The sequence below is a fragment of the Adiantum capillus-veneris genome, chromosome 16 (assembly GCF_014529385.1).
Source record: "Adiantum capillus-veneris isolate H3 chromosome 16, ASM1452938v2, whole genome shotgun sequence".
Lineage (NCBI taxonomy): Eukaryota > Viridiplantae > Streptophyta > Polypodiopsida > Polypodiales > Pteridaceae > Adiantum > Adiantum capillus-veneris.
In genome coordinates, this window is record NC_140946.1 from 30,664,781 (window position 1) to 30,687,701 (window position 22,921).

Below are 22,921 nucleotides of genomic sequence, written 5' to 3' on the forward strand. Positions count from 1 at the left end.
ATTAGGTTTTTTTTTTTCAAAACTTACAATTGTGAGTGGATAGTATTAAGAACATAAAAAATATACACCAACCTCGAGCTATGCAAATTAATTAGTTATTTTTATTTCACCTTTCATTTCACAACTTCACATGGCTTTACATTATTCTATAGATTGATTCTAGTCACTGTTAACGTTCGAGAAAGTCTCTTTTATTAAGCGGCTGCTGGTCTAGTTTCCTTCTCACAAAGAAGAAAACCGAAAATACTAGCAGAAAGTTTGAAATTTGTAGAATTTTTGAACGACTTTCTCTCATATTTCATCGGTTTTTTCTTTCGTTTACCATGGTTTGCAACTAGCTAGTCTCGATTTTCAATCGGCTCAAGACTAAGCTGAGGTAATCCTTTCCCAAACATTGATACCAATTTAATTCAACCTAACAATTTTATCACTTTCTTATTGTTTTTGAAAGCCGTCGTGATCCTTTCACTTGTTTTTAAACGTAAATGGCTCTTTTCATCATTGTAATTTGGTCCCTTTATTTAATGCTCACTTCATTATTTTTATTTTTTAAATCTTTGTTTAGTTTATAAGTTTTATAAAGGTTATATTTTTCTTTTATAATGTAAGTGTCTCTTTTCATCATTATAATTTGGTCCCTTTATTTAATGCTCACTTTAATTTTTTTCTTTAAATCTTTGTTTAGTTTATAAATGGGTCTCTTCATTTAAGAATCTAATGACTTTCTTGTCTACTTTTTTATTTAAAAAATATTTTTTTCCTTGTAAATTTATTTCATTTAAAGACAATTTTTGACTAAAAATTTATAAATTGTTTTTAAATAAAATAGTTTTTTCACCACTAAGATTTTTTTTTCAACTTTTGATTTTGATATGCAAATCTTATCTTATTACTTTAGTACATGTATTATTATTAGGGATTAGCTTTAGATTTTTTCACAACTAAGATTTAAAAAAAAAAACTTTTTGTTTTGATACGTAAATGTCACCTTGTTACTTTGATCGCATGTATTATTATTACGGATTAGGTTTAGACATTTTCAATATTCATGTCTATCTAAAGTTATGGATTTATTTCATTTAATAGCATGCATCATGTTATTGTGTTATTTGTTTTATTGATATATTTATACAAGAATTAGATCAATTCCTAAACTCTCACTAATATTTTATATGTTTTATAATTTCATGAGATCAATTAATAGAACACTTCTACATAAGGACATAAGGAAAATCGAAGTTTTTTGGTGCAATTCCTTTACCATTGAATTGAATTGTTGGATGTTCTTCATGTGGCATTTGAACTCTTTTGGATTTTAATGTGTGCATATGGGAGTGCCCTCCCACTCTCTCACTTCGTTGGAGTCGAGGTAGCTCTCTCTCTCTCTCTCTCTCTCTCTCTCTCTCTCTCTCTCTCTCTCTCTAGGCCACCGTAAATCTTTACCTTGTTATCTATGCTTTGATTGTATGAGCCCATATATGTCTTTATTCAAAGGCAATGCTATGTTGTAAATGCATATGCTATCTTGTACCTTTGCTTTGTGTGTTGATTTTGAGTTTTAAATGCTATCTTGTGCTTTATAGGAAGACTGGATTGTCAAAGCTAACTATCTTTATACGCCGATTAATTTGCTAGAACCACCCATTCAGGGCTAGAAAAATACATTTTTCCTAACCAAATAAAATAAGGGCAAGCTTGAAACTCTCCCGGTTTTTAGGTCAAAATTTAAAGCTTTTGTCGGTAATTACACTAAAATTTGTGAAAAAGGCAAGCTCAAAATCTAACCAGGATTTTAGGATTTCAGCCGATTAAAATACAGTAAACCCTGGTTTTTTTCTAACACTGTGCCCATTTACTCTAAAAGAAAGATACATATCTTAAATGGTCTTTTTGCATGTGAGCAGGGGACTTGCTTGGTCTGATAAGACATTTGGCTTGCTTGGTTAATTTGGCTTGCTAGGTCTGATGAGAGATTTGGCTTGCTTGTTGATTGGAGTTTTCATTTAGAAAGGACGAGATGCGTGATTGCATAGCCTCACAATAAATAAGCAATATGCCAAATACATAAAATGCCGCTTGAAATTATGCAAGACATGAGATTCTTGATGAGCATAAAGCTGTATAGGACATGGAGATTTTTGCAATTATGCTTGCACAAAAGGAAGAGCTTAATGCATGGCATGATGTATGCATGCAAGATCTATATGAGACACCTACTTTCTTGCCATACCACATATGATCCATATACTCCAAAGGAGAAAAGAAACATCAGTACTCTTATTCATAAATGTTGGGCAGCAAGATGCGTCTCTGACACATATACATTATGTGAAGCCATTCAATTACACACATTTCACATAGATGTACAATCAAAAAATTCCCTACATCTCCAAATACTCCAGTCGAGTCCCTATGACTTCAAGAGTGTCCGCAATGTCTCTAACAGTGTCTCCTAGGAAAGGATTGTCGATAAGAGGGTCTTTTTGATGCCGACAATCTGTCGTACTTCCTCTTTTACATCAATGTCTATCATAATATTGTGAAGAATGCAGCATGCATGAATTTCACTTGGTAGAGTGCTTATGTTTGGATTATGAATGATGCCATTGACATACTTCCATGTTTTTAGGCGACCAAACGCCCTCTCCACAATGATCCTTGTTAAGGGCTACATGAAGTTGAACCTCCTGTGGATGGCACTAACCAGCTTTGGACGTTGGAAGGGAATCATAAACCAAGGCAATAGGACATAGCCACCATCTCCCTCAATGTATTATGAAATACTTAGCCCCATATGCTGCACCACTAGACCTGCAAGCCGATCTTGACCTTGACACAATCTATACAAGCCACTATGATTCCACCAATGTATCGTAAAGCGTGATCATGGACTCGAATAGCTTAATTGGATAAGAAAGGACTATCGGGTTGATTGCTAGAAGGATCTGCATGACCGCTTTGCGATCCATCATGTGAGCTGGAGCAGTAGCTTGCCAAGGGGAGAGAGAGAGAGAGAGAGAGAGAGAGAGAGAGAGAGAGAAAGAGATGACAAAATAGAGACAGAGAGATGGCTGTTTGTGTGTGTGTGTGTGTGGGGGTGTTGAGATGGCGGGACATTCAAAAAATACCACGTTGCCTCTTTCTTTTTTAAAACATCCCTAGATAATTTTTTTTTGTCACTAGCAGAGCAAGCCAGTGGGTTCACATGAGGTGGTGAATCGAGGCATTGAAGCCGCTGATACACTTTTGCCAAGGGGGTAGTAGCACTGCAGGACGAACATTTGGACTTTCATGAAGCTTTGCAAGTCCTCTATGTCCCTCGGTGGGACCCAGCTCTAAAATATGAAAGGCTGTTTTGAAAAGCCAAAAAATGGTAGCATCTCAATGACACATGCAATCACATGGCACATGGCACATGCATATATAAATGGCCATGGCACGCGAGTAGCTGCCAAGCCTTTCATCGGCGCTGTGAGGAGGGAGGCGCGTGTGCTTTCTAAGCCGGCGATCGCGTCTTATCTTATAATCCGGGGAACAGGTGATCTCGATTCTCTCTCTCTCTCTCTCTCTCTCTCTCTCTCACACACACACACACACACACACACACTCTCACAGACTCATCGGCTGGCTTGCGCTCTCGTCCGGAATGGGTTTGTTGATTTGAACACTCCATGCTATGATGCTATCCTAACTGTTTCTTCATTTGGTTTGAAGAAAGCCATTCCTGCTATAGCTAAATGGCCTGCAAAGTCTTTGCTGAGCCAGAGTGGGACATGTCAGGGCTGGTGGGAAAGCATCTGGTGTACACTTACAGCAACGGATGGGAGTATGAGGTGTACTACAAGAATGAGGACACCATCGATTATCGAGTGCGATCGGGGCTGGTGGGAGGGAGGACGGTGAAGGGGCAGAAGGTGCACATGAAGGGGTTGATGGCATCCTCAAGCCACGACGTCGGCCGCCAACATCAAGTATACATGGTAAGTTGGACAGAGCCCACAGGGACTTGCGTGAGCCAAGTCGTGGACTTGGACAACCGCGAGATCTCGACCGCCATCTTCTTCCCCCAATGGATCATGAAGGACCCCTCCAAGACCGTTTGCTTTCAAAACGACAACCTCAACCTCATGATGTCTTACCGTGACAACGGCCCTACCCACCCCATCCACCTCTCCCACTTGTATGGGCGGATCCATCTTATTCACCAATGCCAGCCCAACAATGACCAAGTCATTCGTTAATTTTCTCTGCTGTCGTCCCAAATAAGGCCTAGCTACATTGCTTTCAAGGTATCCATGGTTTTATGGCCACGAGTGTATGGTCTATCTGGCTAACGTGAAGGGAGAGTATCTTTTGGCAGCAATACAGATAGATTTTTGCTTACTTATGAATTGACACAACTCATTTTCTTCGCCACCCCATATGCTACATCCCCCACCCCCGGTATATCCAGTTTAGCCCTCCGTGGCTAATCAGATGTAATCTTTGATTCTCTCTAATTAAAATTCATCGCGCTTATGGAAAAAAAAAACTAATTTTCAACATTGTCAATAATAATATAATAGCATAATATTTTTAAGAAAAGCACATTTAAATCCTTTGCTCAATGAATATGCATAAAGAGCTCGCCATTGCCATACCATGACAAGAAAGCAAGTGAACATACTAATCCCAAGGGAGGGGATTGACTGAGAGTTACCATATGGTAACACATCACTGTAAGGCAGGGAGGTTTTATAGGAGAGAAAAGGTGCATCTTACAAAGAATGCTCCCGTATATAGGGATCAAAAAAGGGGAATTTGATGCATGCAAGTGACGCCCCTTTGCTATTACTAGTGAATCCCTTAGGTTATTATAGCTATTAAACCTTCTAAAGGATGAGTTTTTTGTTAATACTATCATAAGTTTATGTAAAACTTTTTGGTGGTCAACTTATTTACTCAATTCAATTTCTATGATGTTTAGCAGCTCCTATTTGAAATGTCTTCATAGCTACTGCTAGCGATAACCTGTGAATTGAATGCAAACACGCTTTGAAATGTAATTTTCAAATTTCATTGCTTGAAGATATAGTGCAAATAAGTTTTTTCCTAAGGATATGAACATATGATATTGCCTCTCCTACACTGTCTATGTTCACTCCACATTCTCATCCATCCCCCCCCCCCCCCCCCCCCCCGGCGCAAAAAACCCCCATCCCCAAACCCCATATTTTTTGGCTTGCCCAAAGGGCAAAGGCCATAGAATTGAGTTTCCCTTTTTTTTTGGCTAGAAATATTTTTGAAGACAAAAAAAATGAAATTTTTTGTGATTGGTTTGATAGACAAAGTGGAGTCATCATTAAAGGAAAGAGGGTATCTATACTACTCTATTAGGGAGAATCGTTTTCGTGCAAACCTTGTCGCTACAACTACAACAAAGGAAAGTGGGAGCGGAAGAGCTGAGGAAAAGCGACAGCGAGAGTGGTGAGCTAGGCAGCCGAGAAGTCGATGCGCTTGAGCCGACTCCATGCAGGAGGTAAAGAGGCACAACACCTCTACCCGGATAGGAGATGAAGAGGCAGGTCAGCTCATGAACAGTTGAAAGGAGACTGAAGAGAGAGAGAGAGAGAGAGAGAGAGAGAGCATCAATGACCAAATCAAGCAGTTGGTGCACATGGCTGAGAGTTTGCATGGGTGTGTGTGGTTATCTTAACTTTAGAGTGCTGAGAGTTCCCAACTTGGCACTTTACAATGTTGTTGCTAGTATTTACACAATACCAAGTCATTGAGACTTTGGAACTTTGGTACTTCAAATGATTCTTAGAGTTGAACAAAGCACCAATCTTGGTACTTTAGGATGGCTTGGGTACTATCTCTCAGTACGAGATATTACCAAGTTCATGGGACTGCTATTATCATGTCTCTTTGTAGTGGTTTTTGTTTGGTAATCTTAACTTTAGAGTACCCAGAGTTCCCAACGTGGTACTTCACAATGCTGTGTGTAGTATTTTCACAGTACCAAGTCATTGAGACACTTTGGTATTTCATCAAATGATTCTTTGAAACTTAGAGTTGTACATCACCCAAACCACCAATTTTGGTACTTTAGGATGTCTTGGGTATTTTCTCTTAGTACCAAGTCCATGGGCCCTCCATGGGACTGCTATTATCATGTCTCTTTGTAGTATTCTTTGTTTGGTAATCTTAACTTTAGAATACCCACAGTTCCCAACATGGTACTTCACAATGCTGTGTGTAGTATTTGCACCGTACCAAGTCATTGAGACTTTGGAATTTTGGTAGTTCATCAAATGATTCTTCGAAACTTAGAGCTATACAACACCCAAACCACCAATCTTGGTATTTTGCAATCTGCATAGTACCAGACTGGTACCCAGAGTTCCAAACTTGGTGCTTTATAATATTGTGGGTAGTATTTGCACATTACTAGGTAATTAATACTTTGGTACTTCATCCAATGACCTTACAAAACTTAAGGCTAATCAGTACCCAAAGCACTCATTTTGGTACTTTACAATTGCTTGGTACTATTTGCATAGTACTAAGTCTCTGAGGCTAGTATTGTGCTGAATTCTCTCCTAGCTGAATTCTTAGTTTCAAATTTGGTACTTTACTATCAACTTTTGGGTCTGGTTATAGTAACTTTTGAAGCTTGCATCTTTGTGTCATCTTCAAGGATTCTAACTACATTGTTTTTGTATCTCACATGGAACTGTACAAGAGATTTGAATGAACGCACCCCACAATCGAATTGTCTTAGGTATTTTGAGGCCTTGATGCCATTCTTTGTTCGAAAACTAAAAGAACGGTATACTTGTTGCCGTGTGTATCATGTGAAAATGCTATTCCTCAAGGAGGCTTTCAATCACATGTGGAAAAATAAGTTTGGGCATCATGGAAAATCTCATACCTGCAGATGTTCCGTGTATTGTAGCAATAATGATGCAACTCAGTGCTCTGTAAACCAGGTAGTATGGCAGCACACAAGTAGTTTACAATGGGAATCCATTTTGTGTCCAAGGCTGGTTGACAACGAGTTCCATGCAAAGGAATGCTTGGTCAGGGAATGTTCTCAATGTGGCATAACCACGTTGCCCTTCTGTCCAGATGAGATTTCCAACGATAACAAGGAGGTGTCTGTCAAGGTGTTCATGGACATCGGCAGTGGACGTGTGGCTGACGATGGAAGAAAAAGAAAAGAAAGGACTTGGTTCTACAAAGAATGTTAGGTGCTTCTTTCCATGGCCTTTTTGCAAAGCATCTAAAATATTTCATCAAACACAACTTCATATTTCGGTGGCAAAATTTGGAGACACAGTTGGGTCACACATATCTAACACACATACAGTGGTTTGGCTGGTTTCAAAGGATGAAGTGCAATGGTGTGGAACGGGTGTCTAACCTCACTCCTATCTTATTGCAGACATAGCGAGAACCACAAATATAATTGTCAATCCATGGGACGAATCTCACTCGACTAGTGCATAGAGGCTCCAAGAGGTTGTCAATCTCTTGGAAAACAACAAACAACTTGCATCTAACTCAAGCTACACTCGAATGACTGAAATCATCAAAAGCTAATCTCTCATCGGCAAATAAATCACATCCGTTACAGCATCAAATGACATCCAAACGTTACAAAACTTCTAGGACATTTTTATAAGACCTAAGCACACATGCTTATGGTTTCAAATCTCACTTTAGGTCAAGTGAAAAAATCACGATTATTAACAACAGTGAGTTTTTGACTTAGTCGTTTTCGACCCAGAATGTATCTAAATGTTTAGCAATGATGCCCCAATACCCCGCCTATACTTAGTTTATGATTTTGAAGCTTCAATTCCTACTTATGATGAAATTAGGCTGCGGGTCGGCGACGCCAAAAGCTATGGATTACCATGAAATGCTTACGTCAATGCGTAGAGCTCTTACCTATGATTGCAATGCAATAGGCTACACTGCAATGTGACAATCAGGAAGGGAGTAGGAAGCGAGAAGGAGAGAAGGGAGCGCCGCTAGCTCACACTGTGTTTCTATTATCCAAAAACTTATAAAATGCTTACAAAAATTGGCTTTTACACCTTAGCCAAGGTTTTTGTGGTCAAAACCAATAATCTAAGAGCTCTAACTAAAGATAGGTTGATACAATTTAGAAGCTTGTAGCGCCGGCTCATCAATTATAATGTTTATCTAGAAAGTAGCAGTTACAACATTCTCGATTCATCAAAATAATAAGTGTTTTTACAATAAAAGCTCTGAAAAATGTTATCTGAGTTATCCGAGTTAGCTTGCTGCTTACATTTCCCCCCTCCTTGACTGTGTCATCCCTTGACAAAACTTCATGGACTGAAGTAGTCTTTGGGTTGACGGCTGGTGAGGCGGTCTTTAAGCGCGTGGAGTGCTTTCTCATATCTGAGTCTTCTCTCTTTGTCAAGAACATGCAAGAATTTCATGGTCACTTTGTTTTTAAGCTCAATGACTGAATAGCGAACAAATTTGGATGTAAGGTTACTAATCACTGGCCCAAATATCTTCGTTCGCCAAGTGAAGAAACCTGTATATAATGCTTCCTCAAACGCCAACATATTGCTAGAGGGAAAAAATATGCATCGGGCGTAGAAGTCGTAAAGGACTTCTTCGGAAGGGTGGCCACTTAAGTCATAATAGAGGCCCTTATTGTCTTCAAGGAAAGACATCCATGGTGCTCCTGCTTGCTCTGGCTCGTGAAAAGCTATACATGTGAGCAGCATTCTGCAAATCTTATACAACATGGCACATGATAGGTCGGGGAGGCTCTTGAAGAAAGTCACGGTGCCCGTTGGGGTTTTCACCATGTATTCCTCTGTTGGTGTTCCCTACTGCTCTGGAGGGTGTTCCCTACTCTGGAGCTGGTAGACGCGAATAGTTTAGCCATGTAGGCCTCCTCTTTTTTAGTGCCTTGTATGCTTGCCAAGTCCTTACCCTTGGTACATGACAAAATGTTGGGTCTTTCTGGAGTGCTGCAGGTGCTCTTGTGAACAAAATCAGATATCTTGAATTCTTGTTCAACCATCTCTTTCTCCACTTGGGGTGGATATCCTCTGAGCCTTCTGCTTGCATATCTTTGTATAGTCTTTCCTTTACCTGTAATAGCTCTACTTTGATCAAAGGGTATGGCAATGATTGTTGATGCCACTGTGCATTGATTTGGTCAGGAGTGAGTTGAGTTACATCAACGGAGTGAAGAACTCTCAACTCCCAATCCATTGCTGCTTTCTATTCAGCATCCTTTTCTTGGGAAACCTATTCCTTTAGTGCATCTACCTCAGCTTTAGAAAGCTGGACCATGGGCACTTGCTCAGCTTGAGAGAGTGGTACTTGAAAATCTGCTTCTCCTTCTAGCCCTTCTGTCGGCTGTGTTTCCATATCAGCAAAAGAGACTAAGGAAATGTCAATAGTTGGTTGCTCAGAGGTACATGCTTCTTCTTAATGTTCTGGTTGTCCCTCACTCAGCTTTCGATTAACTCTTTTTAATTCGGCTATTTCTTTGAGCAGTTGCTCTTCTCTTTGGACCCGCATCAGTGCAAGGTCTTGTCTTTGTGATTGCTCTAGCTTCAACTCTAACTCGAGATCCTTGTTTCTCTTTTCCAAAGTCTTATTGTAAGACCTAGGGTAACTGAACCTGGGATCCTCCTCCCTACCACCCCTTAGAATGGCTAGCTCCTAGCACTTGATATAAGACCTAGGGTAACTGAACATAGGATCCTCCTCCCTATTGCCCCTTATATAGGCCTAGCTCCTAGCTCTTGCCCTAAGAGGATCCCCAGTCCGCACTGGTCCAGTCCAGGCCCTTGGCCTAGGTCCCTGACTCCCTAGGTTGGGCCTTGCCTCGTAGGACCCTTGTACTGACATTACTCCCCCCTCGAAAACACAAGTAGTAATATCTTCTTAAGAATACTGATGTTTTCTTTATTGACGTCCCATACGTGAGCCAGTTGTCTGTATGACCGGTAATTGGTGCAGTGAGGAGGTTCAATGAAACCAAGAGCAACATCTTGATTTTCAAGGTTGTCCTTTTGCAACCACTCGGGTCTAAATGGTAACTCCATTTATAACTCACTTGAGTACTGTAAACTTGGAGTAACCATAACTAAGAGTCACTTGGGTCTAATTGGTAACTCCATTTATAACTCACTTGAGTACTGTAAAGGAGTAACCACAACTAAGAGTTGTCGAAAGGCATAACCAGTTTTCAGATCTTCTGAAGGTACTGGAATAATGCAAGAAAACCTTGGCATAACTTTCCATGCAGTTGTGAGCCGGATTTCCTACTCGCGTGATTATCTTGAAAAGTTCATAGATAGGGAGTGTCCTCTTGTTAGAATTCTGAATAGTTTGGAACACAAAGAACTACATGTTCATCCCTAATGAAGGTTACTTGCCAACATATTTTTTGAGCACACCTGGTAATTCCTTGACGTATGAAAGTATTGACACAATCTCCAACCCCACCACAACAGGTGTTCAAAGTCGAGAACCGTACTTAAGCAAATTCTAGAATAGGGAGAAAATCATCTATTCAGAAATGCGTTGTGCTAACGTATGTTCTTAGCAGATCATTTAGCACAAAATTACTCTTTGTAATCTTCCTATCCCCTTGGATAACTTACACTACTGAGGTGTGTTTTCCTCACGGTTTACAGATAGTTGTCCCAGATGACTGATAAACGGGGAGTCATAGTAGTGTATAACATTGGTGAGGAATCAACAATGTCTGAAATAACCATCTTGGTTAACTTGAAAAAAAACTACAAACGCCCAAACCGAGCCATGACCTCGATTGGTGATTAGTAGACCCAAAAGTAATCCCATAGAGATAGTGCACATAGAGTGCAGAATGCTTCATAAGCAACAACCCGAGGAATATGCATGCTGTTCCAAATCAGCCTTTGCTAAACAATAGGGCCCATACCACCTAGTGTGCATGCATTTAGCAAAAACTAACCTGAACATGTATATCCATAATGATCATTGCCAATGCTTGTGGCAAATGTGATGCGCCTAGCACGCATTAAAAGGAATGTAAATAGTTTTGAAAAGAAACTAAATACTTTTAGTTGCAATCTTTTGCAAGCCTTGTTGAAACATCTGAATCACAATAGAAGGTGAAACATTGATCACTTCTAGGTACAGACAATGAAACTTTTTCATTAACAACTTATAGCCTGGCTCCCGGGGAGGTCACCTAATAAAAATGTAACATATCACGTGAGTTCAACAGAAGGGCATTTAAAGTTCTCGAAACTTTCAGAAATATATATACAGAAGGATATTATTTTTTCAAATTTGAAAAAAAATTACAGATTTTGAAAGAAAAGGGTACATTATATTCTTAACAAAATTCACAGATAAGGGGTTTTTACAAACATGTCTTGAATGCACGTGATATGGTAGTTTTACACATAGTGAACCCTCCGAGGCCTGGCTATATGTATAAACAACCATCTGTAATGTTGTTTAGCAATACTTGTACCTTAACAAGTCATTCTAAGTATTCAAAAATTTCTGGCAAAATTGCTCCTAATACGTCGTGCTAAAAATGGTCTAGAAAACAGATGTGACCAGCACCTAGGGACTTTGTCGTGACGCATAATTGAAATAATGGCGTCAGTGTCAGTCCAGAGACTCATATTCTCCACATGTGGAATATGTCTCATGTAAGGATGTGTAAAAAAGAACATCCTTCAAGTACAAGATGTACTTGTGTGTAGAGGTAACTCTAAACACTCGTGACAAAAGTGAGAGGGACCCTCATTCTTTCCTCCACACTGGCTAAACCGAACTCCTTGAGTCCCTAGACCATGTTGTATCCCATGTGACAACATGTGCCAAATTGAATCACAATGGTTTCATAACAACATAATCTACATTGGACACTACGACCCAAAATACTTGTTGTGACATGCCCTTGGCATGGCCCTGAAATATTCAAGCGTATTTAAACGACTTGAAAGAACCAAGCAATGCATACCAGAAACTGGAATAACACCAAATCAATAGATGCATACCTGGAGATTGAACTGAATGTTCACTTGCCCGTATTCAAATACAGAGGAACACGTCGTCCACATGTGAAAAAACAAGCATCATTGCATTGGAAACCCTGGGTGTTGCCTTCGCAAGCCAAATCCATTGGGTAGAAGCTAGGTAGTCAAACGCCTTGGTAAGACCCTTTGTAGAACCGTGCAACTAGCCGCTAACGGTGACCAACCTAGTTAACCATGTACAGAATGATGAGAATCAACTCAAAAAGTTGAACTTTGCCGCTACCGCGTGGTGGATGGCGGAATTCTTTCCTTGAAAATTTAAAAGATCAAATTGTGATCCTCAATGCGTATGGGGTGATTTAGTAAGCACCCGCTGGGTCGTACCCCAAAACTGTGATGCCATAAACACTCGTAGTGCTATAGAGAGAGCAAGACATCCACACAAGTGAGATGCCTAGCTCGTATCAACAACCATGCTGTCTCAACTATTTGCTACCTCTAGACTCCATGGTATAGATCAGCTGATGTAAGTGCAAGAGTATGAAAAACTCAACTTGAGTGTCGCACTAGAAACATATAGTGCAAAAATGACACCCTAATCCTCCGAAATGACAAGACTCCTGCTCGTCCATTAACGTAATGATGTTCGATGTGTACTTTGATGGGAAAATCTGTTTGATCCTGAGAAAAATCACCCAAGGAATGGCAATAGTTGGGTCGTATGCAAGATCCGACAATGGCTCTTAGCCAGCCTGTGTGTGGCTCCTAGCTCTTACTACAATTAGTGTTCAATCGGTAAACCGATGAAAACGAATGTGAATGGCATCTTGGCCCATTTCTAGCTGAGAGTTAGAGCATCGTGGCTCATGCTAACTCCCAAACAAAATATGTATGACAAGCTTCTTAGAAAGTTTGCATTATTCTTGAGAAAAATAAGAAAAAGAGAGAGAAGAAGAGCATGCTAGGCGGAGGAACTTTCCTTAAATTTGTAGAGGGTGTGCCTAGAAGGTGTGCTCTTAGACATCTTATGCCTGAACTGTAGCTTATGCTATAAGAATACCACAATCTGTCTATATGACGCTCTCATCGAGAGAAGCAACAGAAAACACAAGTCAAATCTTGACCATCTACCGTGTATGGGTCGTGACTATGTGAGGATGACTTGAAAAGGGCACCTTGCTGGTTAATCTAGTCGAAATTTTAGGTTCTTGTAGTATTGTGGAGTGTTGATAGCACCCAACAATCATATTAAACAATCCATCCTTAGTCTGTCCTTGACAGAGATGCGAGTCTGCTAGTAGAAGCATATGCAATGATGGATGTTGTATGTCTACCATACTAGTATGCCATGCGTATAGATCAAAAAATTGAATGATAAGCCCTTGGATTCAATGATAGTCTCAACCATGTGAGCCCTTGGTATATGTGCCTTGCATGATGACATTGGCATTGGATACATCACAGTGCACTGTTGCGTAAACTATGAGCTTATATCCACAGAGTGCCCAATATATGTGCCATTATCATTGATCCTAAGTCAATCGATAATAATATGGCGCATAGAGAATCCGTGCTTCACATAACTTGGAATTGAGTAGCCTTGTTCACCCACTTGTGGGCAGGTTTCTGGTAGTGTGCTCAAATCCGGCTCATAGCCATATATGCGAATAACTTGAGAGCTGTTGGATGTCCCGCTCATGCCTTCTTGGCTTGGTTTACTCTATTGCCAGTGAAAAGATAGGCTTGACATGTTGCAAAGACTCCCAAGTTCATACGTTGATAGCATATTTTGAATATCAAAAAATCCTATGTTGTATGTCTTAGAGTGAAGCCTTGCCCATGTACAATGTCCTAGCAAAAGAAAGTTGACCTTGTCGAACATTCAAATAAAAACGGCCTTGCCAAAGCATAAATCTGATTGAAAATCCATAGATTACCCAATACAAAAAGAGATAACTAAATAAGGGTAGGTATCGGATTGCACCAAAGCAACCACTACTTGTCAAATTAGCATGATAAAAACCTCTGCAAGATTAGTTCAAAATTGTAAACTATAAATTGCTTAGTGATGGACTGAATCAACCTGAGAGAGAGCCATGCTCGTTGCTAACTGTGGCAGAAACACCCAACTGTGGCTAGAAGGAGCCAGCCTTGCGGAGCAACTTGGCTCCCTTCATTTCGGCTAGCAACAGGTTGTGCCAATCTCCGTGAGATTCTAGACCTTTGTCATTGCACCAAAAATGTAATCTCGGGTGAATGTGCTTGATGTAGATACTCAAGAGAAGCCATGCTTCTAATTGAAAGTATTTTGTATTCAAGCCATGTTTGACTGGGGGCTTCCAACTGAATAGTGATTCTTAACAAAATTAGTGCTTAAGGTTACTGTTACAAGCCGTGTTTGTACTTTGAGTGTTTGGAGCACACACACCTCGTGTGCATGGCATAATGAGCAATCACATCCTTATAAAAAATATAAAACAATTGCATACCTCATAAATTGGGTGAAGACTTGTACTACCATGTTGTTGATTTAGAGCTGACATGTACAACCGTGTCTGCATCCATGCATGTCTTGGATTTCCCGTTCAAGCCTTAATTTTGCAATAGCTTCCTCTTGGGCAGCATATCGTCCCACTGAGGGAATACGTACTTTGATCCCCCTTATCGGCTACATGGCTTCATGGCCTGGCACCTTGCCAACATGGCCACGGTTGTAGATTCCATGTCTCTCGAGAAGTTGCACTTGTGACCTTTCTCAAGAAATTGCACTTGTAATTTTTCTGCATGTGACTTTTCTGCAACCATAGCTAGGCACATGCCCATGCCTTGCGTAGCTATGCACCATGTCCAACCTGCTAACGTGACAATGGCGGCACGGCTTCCCGCTTCAAACCATGGGAGGGCCCGCTTAGGGTGTCCCTAGGGCGCCCGTGGGCCGCATGCAACCAAATTTTTTTAAAAAAAAATAAAAAATAAATACAAAGCTTACCTGCAGCGATGGCGGCGATATGCAGAGCCCGCACAGCGCTAAAACGGACGTAGCACTTGCCGATTTTTGTCAAGCCTTTGACGTCTTTTGCTCAGCAACCCGCCAAGCTCAAAAGTGTGCAATTCCACAGAGGTCAACTCCGACCCTCCCTTGTGTGTAAGGGTGCTTACCAGCAGCTACAACACAGCTGAAACCTGCCAGTCAAGAGGCCATTTCCACTGCCTGCTTGTCGGGCCTTGCCGACAAGGAGTCAGGCCATGCCTTGCTTGCCTGTGGAGAAGTCCTTCCCACGGCCTGAGCGCACTTGAGAGGCCATGCTGAAATCGATTGAGAGCGAGAGAGGTCTGAAGTCGATTGGGAGAGAGAGAGGTTGCCTTCTTCTTCAATCGAGAGAGAGAGACCTAAAGAGAGAGCGAACCCTTTCCCCTCCCTCTGATACGAGTGTGAGACCTAGGGTAACTGAACCTGGGATCCTCCTCCCTACCGCCCCTTATATAGGCTAGCTCCTAGCACTTGCCCTAAGCGGATCCCCAGTCCGCACTGGTCCAGCCGGCTCTTGGCCTAGGTCCCTGACCCCCTAGGTTGGGCCTTGCCCCGTAGGACCCTTGTCCTGACATTACTCCCCCCTTAAGGAAGAGTTTTCGTCCTCAGAAACATAAGTAGGAATACTGATGTTCTCTTTATTGACGTCCCATAAGTGAGCCAGTTGTCTGTATGATCGATAATTGGTGCAGTGAGGAGGTTCAATGAAACCAAGAGCAATATCTTGATTTTCAACATTGTTGTCTGTTTGCAACCACTTGGGTCTAAATGGTAACTCCATTCATAACTCACTTGAGTGCTGTAAAGGAGTAACCACAACTAAGAGTCACTTGGGTCTAAATGGTAACTCCATCTATAACTCACTTGAGTACTGTAAAGGAGAAACACAACTAAGAGTTGTCCAAAGGCATAACCAATTTTCAGATCTTTTAAAGGTACTGGAATAATGCAAGGAAACCTTGGCATAACTTTTCATGCAGTTGTGAGCCAGATTTCCTACTCGCGTGATTATCTTGAAAAGTTCATAGATAGGGAGTGTCCTCTTGTTAGAATTCTGAATAGTTTGGAACACAAAGAACTACATGTTCATCCCTAATGAAGGTTACTTGCCAACATATTTTTTGAGCACACCTGGTAATTCCTTGACGTATGAAAGTATTGACACAATCTCCAACCCCACCACAAGAGGTGTTCAAAATCGAAAATCATACTTAAGCAAATTCTAGAATAGGGAGGAAATCATCTATTCCGAAATGCGTTGTGCTAACGTATGCTCTTAGCAGATCCTTTAGTACAAGATTACTCTTTGTAATTTGCCTATCCCCTTGGATAACTGACAGTATTGAGGCGTGTGTTCCTCGCGGTTTACAGACAGTCATCCCAGATGACTGGTAAACGGGGAATCATAGTAGTGTTTAACATTGGTGAGGAATCAACAATGTCCGAAGTAACCATCGTGGTTAACCTGAAAAAATCCACAAACGTCCAAACCGAGCCTTTATAAGGGGCGGTAGGGAGGAGGATCCCAGGTTCAGTTACCCTAGGTCTGACACTGGGATCAGAGCAAGGTGGAGAGGAAGGGGAAGCCATGGCGGAGGAGAAGGTATGGAAGCTCTTTCTCTCAAGCGTGGATCTCTCTCTTTCTCCCTTTCTTTTGAAAACTCTCTCTCTTGGCGGGCTTGAGCTCGTGGAGGCCGTGTGAAGGCACAGGCGGTGGGCATGGCCGCTTGAATATACAAGCCGAAGAAGACAAGGGTCAACATGGCCGCGGGAAGCAACTCTTGCATGGACTTGCATCGCAGGGTGACCTCCACCAAAACCATCGCGGGCGGACTCGTTAGGGTCGTAAGGCCCTGGGGAGGAATTCCCAACACGGGCTCGGCAGCTCCAAAACCATCGCGGGCGGACTCGTTAGGGTCGCAAGGCCCTGGGGAGGAATTCCTGACACGGGATCAGGAGCTGTGGAGCTTCACAGCGTGCCCGACTTGCAAAGAAAGCAGAGCGTAGGCGGCCGCCATGGTAGCGTAGGGTTTAAGCTTTTTTTTCATTTTCTTTCACATGCGGCCGCCCAAGGGGGGGCCCTTTGAAAATTAAAACAGTGAAGGGGGCATGCCCACCCCGGGCACACACCCCTCCGAGTTTGACGTCTTGCTTCCCCATCGCGAGGCGAGTGTCGAGCTCTACAGTCAGCCCTCTTGGGCGCTGCACAGGCGGGGGGATCGCCAGTTTCCTGCACGATGGTTGAGTCAGTGGAAATTGGCCATGTTACGGCTGAGGTGCCGATGGGTGACAGTTGTAAACGCTTGTCGAGGAGGCAACGTGATGATGCTCGGAGATCTGGGACCGAGGAACTGATTCGGAAACAGTCCTATGATGGAGTCCACGCATGGACATGTAGATAAGCATAGTCTACGGGAAGATTCGATATCCGAAAGATCAATCCCGACAAGGAGAGTACAAAAAGGATGATGGTTATGGGTTGATTCAAGACACGTTGCTTGAGCAAGGGCCTCAAGCATGGCTACCGGCACAACCATATTATACGGCATCTTTGGAAAGAGATTTGCCAGGGTGTTTTGCCCCAAAATCATTGATGATTTCACTTCGATCAAGGATTTCACTGGGCAACACAAAGTGTTAGCCAACTTTCACGAAAAAACTCGACCAATAGCATGTTCTAGCGATGCTCCAAGGGATGTGCTAGTGGTTTGACTGGACCAAGATTCAACAAGAGCACAAGGATTCAGACTAATCCACAGGTTTGAGGTTTCATGTTTTTAAGGTTTTCTAGTTTTATGTATGATGTCAATTGCAGGGGATATTCCAGATATTTGCACAAGTTAATTCTTTCTTCAAGAATTATTCTTGTCCAATCAAGGTAGCCGTGAATGATGATGCACCGCAGGTTGCTACCAATTGGTACTATTATTCAATTGCATTCAGGAAAGTACATGCAATGCCTGCAAGGGGTATGGTACAGATGTTGGCATGGCGGACTAATTCTTTTTTATTGCCAAGCTATGCAATAGATTTTGTTTTGGTTTGATTATGTTTTCAAACATGCTATGTAGCTCTTGCATGCAGGCACAAGCACAGCTTGTGACAAGTTCCGTACGCAGTCAACTTTTTTCCACTGCTTTGTTTGCAAAGATTTCCACTTTTTGGATTCCAGGGCTTGAACTCGCTACCCTCTCCTCTTTGGAGTTGATTTTAACAGCTAAGCTATCGCACATCCAGTTGCTCACCATGGACGACTCCTTGTCACTATTTCCAGCAGCTGCTACCGGATGCTTGCCACACACTATTAGTTCATTCCAATTGAAATTGTTCGACAAGGTCGATTCTTTTTCTCATGCTCTCTGTATGTCAATAGGCACATCATTTGGCTATTAGAACTAACAGATTTTGGTGCAGCAAGGCTTCAATTTAGGGACCTTGCATTGTGGCTTCTCCCGTTTGGGATCTACTTTAAGCCTCCAAATTGGGAGGGAATAGGAAATGTGTTTGTAGGTTATTTCACATTGCAGGTTATTTCATTATGTACCAGACGGGTGTATAGGATATATGACGCCGTCTGTGCAGATATGGCTATAAGGCATCTTTGGAATGAGTTTTTCCTTTCAAATTTCATGACAACTGGTTACAGCAACAACCAGGTTAGCCAAGTTTACATTTTTTCATGTTTACACTTTACTTGGCAATTTTATAGGAAGCACGGCTTTAGGGAATTGGCAAAATAGGGGATCTCAGCTCACAGAATCCCTACCAGTTTAAATTCTGCAAGATACTTGCAGTTTTGGTTCTCACGGTTGAGGCCATCACTCTGCGCAAGGGATTACCATTCTTTATGCAAGGCATGCTAGTGACGTGAATTAAATTCTGCCTCTTCATGCATTACGCTTCCGCTAACACACTCGCAACTCTGTCAAGGACAGAGTACAGATGGATTGTTTGTTGCTATCAACACTCAACAATACTAAAAAGAACCTTAAATCTACGACATATTTCACATGCAAAGTGCCATTTTAAGTCATTTTCTACAGTCATGACCCCGTACATGGTAAGAGGGTCAAGCTGTGGCTTGTGTTTTCTGTCCCCTCTCTCGATGAGAGCATTGTACATGCAAATGGTTGCATGTTCATAGGATAAGCTGCACATCAGGCATAAGATGCCTACAAGCACACATTCTGGGCACACACTCTAGAAATTGAAGGAAAGTTCCTCAGCCCAGCATGCTACTCTTCTCTCTCTTTTTCTTATTTCTCTCAAGAATAATGAAAACTTCCTAAGAAGCTTTTCATACAGGTTTTGTTTGAAGTCAGCATGAGCCATGGTGCTCTAACTCTCAGCTAGAAATGGGCTAAGATGCCATTCACATTAGTTTTCATCGGTTTATCGATTGAACACTAACTATGGTAAGACCTAGGAGCTACACACAGGCTGGCTAAGAGCCACTGGCAGATCTTGGGTAAGATCCAACTATTGCCATTCCTTGGGTTATTGTTCTTAGGATCGAACATATTTGCCCAGTAGAGTACACATCGAACATCTTGGCATTAATTGATGAGCAAGAGTCTCATCATTTCGGAGGATTTCTTGCTCTATAGCACTAAAGAGTGTCTATGGTTTCACACTTTTGGGGTATGACCCTGCTGGTTCTTACTAAATCACCCCATAGGCATTAAGGATCACAGTTTGATCTGCATTGACGATCACAGTTTGATCTCCATTTGAATACAGGTAAGTGTACATTACGTTGAAATCTACAGGTACGCATCTATTGATCTGGTGTTATTCCATTTTCAATATGCTTTGCTTGGTTTTTCAAGACGTTGTGAGCGGGATGGAAACACACACAGCGCCTCTATAACGACCCGACACACACTCTTGGGATGATACACACACACATTATGGGGCACCACTCGGCTTACACAACACACCTGGCTGAGACAGGGAACACACCTCTGGAGTGAGAGGAGAGAGACTATCCACTTGCCCACTCCACACAGACACACACACACACACACACACACACACACAAAAAACTCAGCTCAAAAGAGGAGAATTTTTTATGTTTAGATACAATTGAGCTTGGGCCAACACCAATGGGGCAAATAGCTCACACAATATTGAAGAAATACACCAGATACAACCACAAAGTTAAGCAGAGGCTTCACCCACCGGAGAAGATTACACAGAAAAAAAGCAGAAAAAGAGTGAGGAATTTGGCAAAATGGATAGCGCCATCGCGTCCGGAACGGCCCAAAACGCCAGTCTACAATGTCAAAGTGCTCAAATCCGACCTCGGATGAGTAGTTTACGGCCAAAACAGGCTCCAAAATGAGCAAAAACACAGTTGCGACTGTTCCTCCTCTCTTCTCCATGTTTTTTCTGGTCTTCTCTCTTTTTTTTCAGTTCCCACACTTATCTTTATTAGTTGGGCACCCTTGGCCTTTTAGATGACCTCAAACGCACCCCGAACAGGCCAAAAATTGACCTCGTAGTGCATAGTTGTCACCTTTTTGCATCATCCGCACACCTGGCACTCATTTCTTTTCAATAATGCGTCTCGCAACCACGTGAAGAGGCCCCAAAAAGTGGTCCTAATGATGACCTTTCTGCATAACTCTCACAAGAAAACACCCATGTTGTGTCCGTCCTCATCCGCGTGCAAATATTGACCCTGTTCGCCCTCCTGACGCCACTAGATACCATCTGACGCACCTGCTTATCTCATGTCTTCGGCCCGCGGATAGCTTCCTCGAGAAGTTTTACGCGCTACCAACTCCTCCTTATTGTAGAAAAAACACACTGGTACTGATAATAGTGAAAATCGCTGCACTATGTACACCCTGTCCTACCTGTACACACGTGGGCCCCACGTAACCACCTGGCTATGGAAATTGGGCAATCCTTTATTTGATGCACCATGCATGTATATGTACATATGCGCAATCCCCCAAAAAACTCCTGACATAATTTTCCCATCCCCTAGCCTGCTAGATCATTCATGATCAGCAGCAGCAAAGAGAGATATGAGACTCGCCGCATCACAGGTCTCCTCATCCCTCACCAACACTGCTTGATCCACAGACAGCTCATCTTGCTCCACCATCATCAATCTAGCATGATACAATTTAAGACGCAATCCATTTACCCTTGACTTATGTAGAACACCATCCAGGTTAGCCAGCTGATATGTGCCATTTGGAAAACACTCCACTACCTTGAAAGGGCCTTCCCACTTAATTTGAAACTTCTTTTCGAAAGTGTTGTCCAGCTTACTATTGTAGCGCAAAACCAAGTCATGTTTCTTGATACCCTTACTTTTGACCTTTTCATTTATCTTTGCCAAAGCCTTATCCTGCATCTGCCCATAATGCTCCAATGCGCTCATCCTATCCAACTGGACCTCTTGTAACTGCAAGAGCCTCTCTTTGAATGCATCACTAGGCGGCCCAAGCAACTTCTCTAACATCTTTACCGCAGGCAACTCTACCTCCACAGGCAATAGTGCTTCCTTTCCATACACCAAATGAAATGGGGTAAACCCTGTAACTGTCTTCACCGAAGTACAGTAAGCCCATAATGCACTAGGCAATTCCAAATCCCAATTCTTTCCTTGGTGCTTTGTCACTTTAGAAAGAATTTGTACCAACTCACCATTGAATCTTTCATTTAAGCCATTACACTGCGGGTAATAAGGAGTGGTATGCTGGTGCCTAATCTTCATCTTTGTGCATAAGAAGTCTAGCAGTTTAGCTCTAAATCCTGGCCCCTTATCTGAAAGTAGCTCTAATGGCACCCCAAACTTGCAACATATTTCATCATACACAAATTTTGCCACATCCTTTGCAGTGATCTGTTTTACTGCTATAGCCTCTGCCCATCTAGAGAGATAGTCCACTGCCGTCAAGATATAGCTTTTGCCCCTGCTTGTGATAGGTAATGGGCCTATTGCATCGATCCCCCACTTTTCAAACACATCAAATGCCATAATGGTTTTTCGTAGCTCTGGCTTCAACACTCTCTTCCCAAATGCTTGACACCTATTGCAAGACCTACACCAATGGTGAACATCCTTGTGCAAACTAGGCCATACATACCCCTCTTGCAAAATCTTATGCAAGGTGATCTTTAGAGCAAAATGGCCACCACATGCGCCTTCATGATTCTCTTCCAACACTCTATAAAGCTCCTCTCGCCAAGGTACACGTCTCAACACGAGATCAACCCCTTTCATGTATAAGACATCACCAATCAATTTGTACCTGTATGCTCTACGCACAAAACCATACTTCTTAGACTTCTGAATCTCCTTTGGAATGATTCCTGTTAGCAAAAACTCCTCTTCTTGAGCCAAACTTTCCCGGCCATGATAAAGAGGTAAAGTGGTCCTCAACACAAATAGCTCCCCAATCATGCCTTGAGCTGCTTCATGTGCCTCTTCATTTAGGGCACGTTCAATGTGTCTGATGCTCCATGCTTCGAACTTTTTTAACAGGCCTTTAATTCTGAAGCACATTTCCTTCAATGAGGTGTTCTTGCTCTTCCACACACCCAACACTTGCTTCACCACTAACAAGGCATCACCTTTTATTCTCAACCTTCGAACCCCATGCTTCAAACAAATGTGTAATCCGGCTTCCAGAGTAGCATATTCAGCCTCATTGTTACTATGAGCATCCAATTTGAACCCTCTCTTGCATACTAGCTTCCCCTCTGGATCATGAAGTGTTATACCCCCTAAAGCCGCATCATGGCTCTTTCTGTATGAACCATCAAAGAAAAACACATGTGCATTGCTGATCTGTGGCACTTCTTCAACTACCTTTCTCACCACCTCTTCCTTAACAATAAG

The 22,921-nt window shown here is 42.0% G+C and overlaps 1 protein-coding gene and 1 pseudogene across 1 annotated transcript; one reads left to right on the forward strand and one right to left on the reverse strand.

Moving 5' to 3' along the window:
- Nucleotides 1-2,381: 2,381 nt before the first annotated feature.
- On the reverse strand, nt 2,382-3,464 carry LOC147438801 (uncharacterized; annotated as a pseudogene).
- On the forward strand, nt 3,435-4,494 carry LOC147438802 (uncharacterized). Its single transcript, XM_086484196.1, has 2 exons — nt 3,435-3,538; nt 3,715-4,494. Exon 2 carries the CDS (start codon nt 3,738-3,740, stop codon nt 4,239-4,241), a length of 504 nt encoding a protein of 167 aa, XP_086340322.1. The 5' UTR covers nt 3,435-3,538; nt 3,715-3,737; the 3' UTR covers nt 4,242-4,494.
- The last annotated feature ends 18,427 nt before the right edge of the window (nt 4,495-22,921 follow it).

Coding starts and splice junctions, on each gene's coding strand:
- LOC147438802 (XM_086484196.1), top strand. CDS start 3,738: ATGGCCTGCAAAGTCTTTGCTGAGCCAGAGTGGGACATGTCAGGGCTG.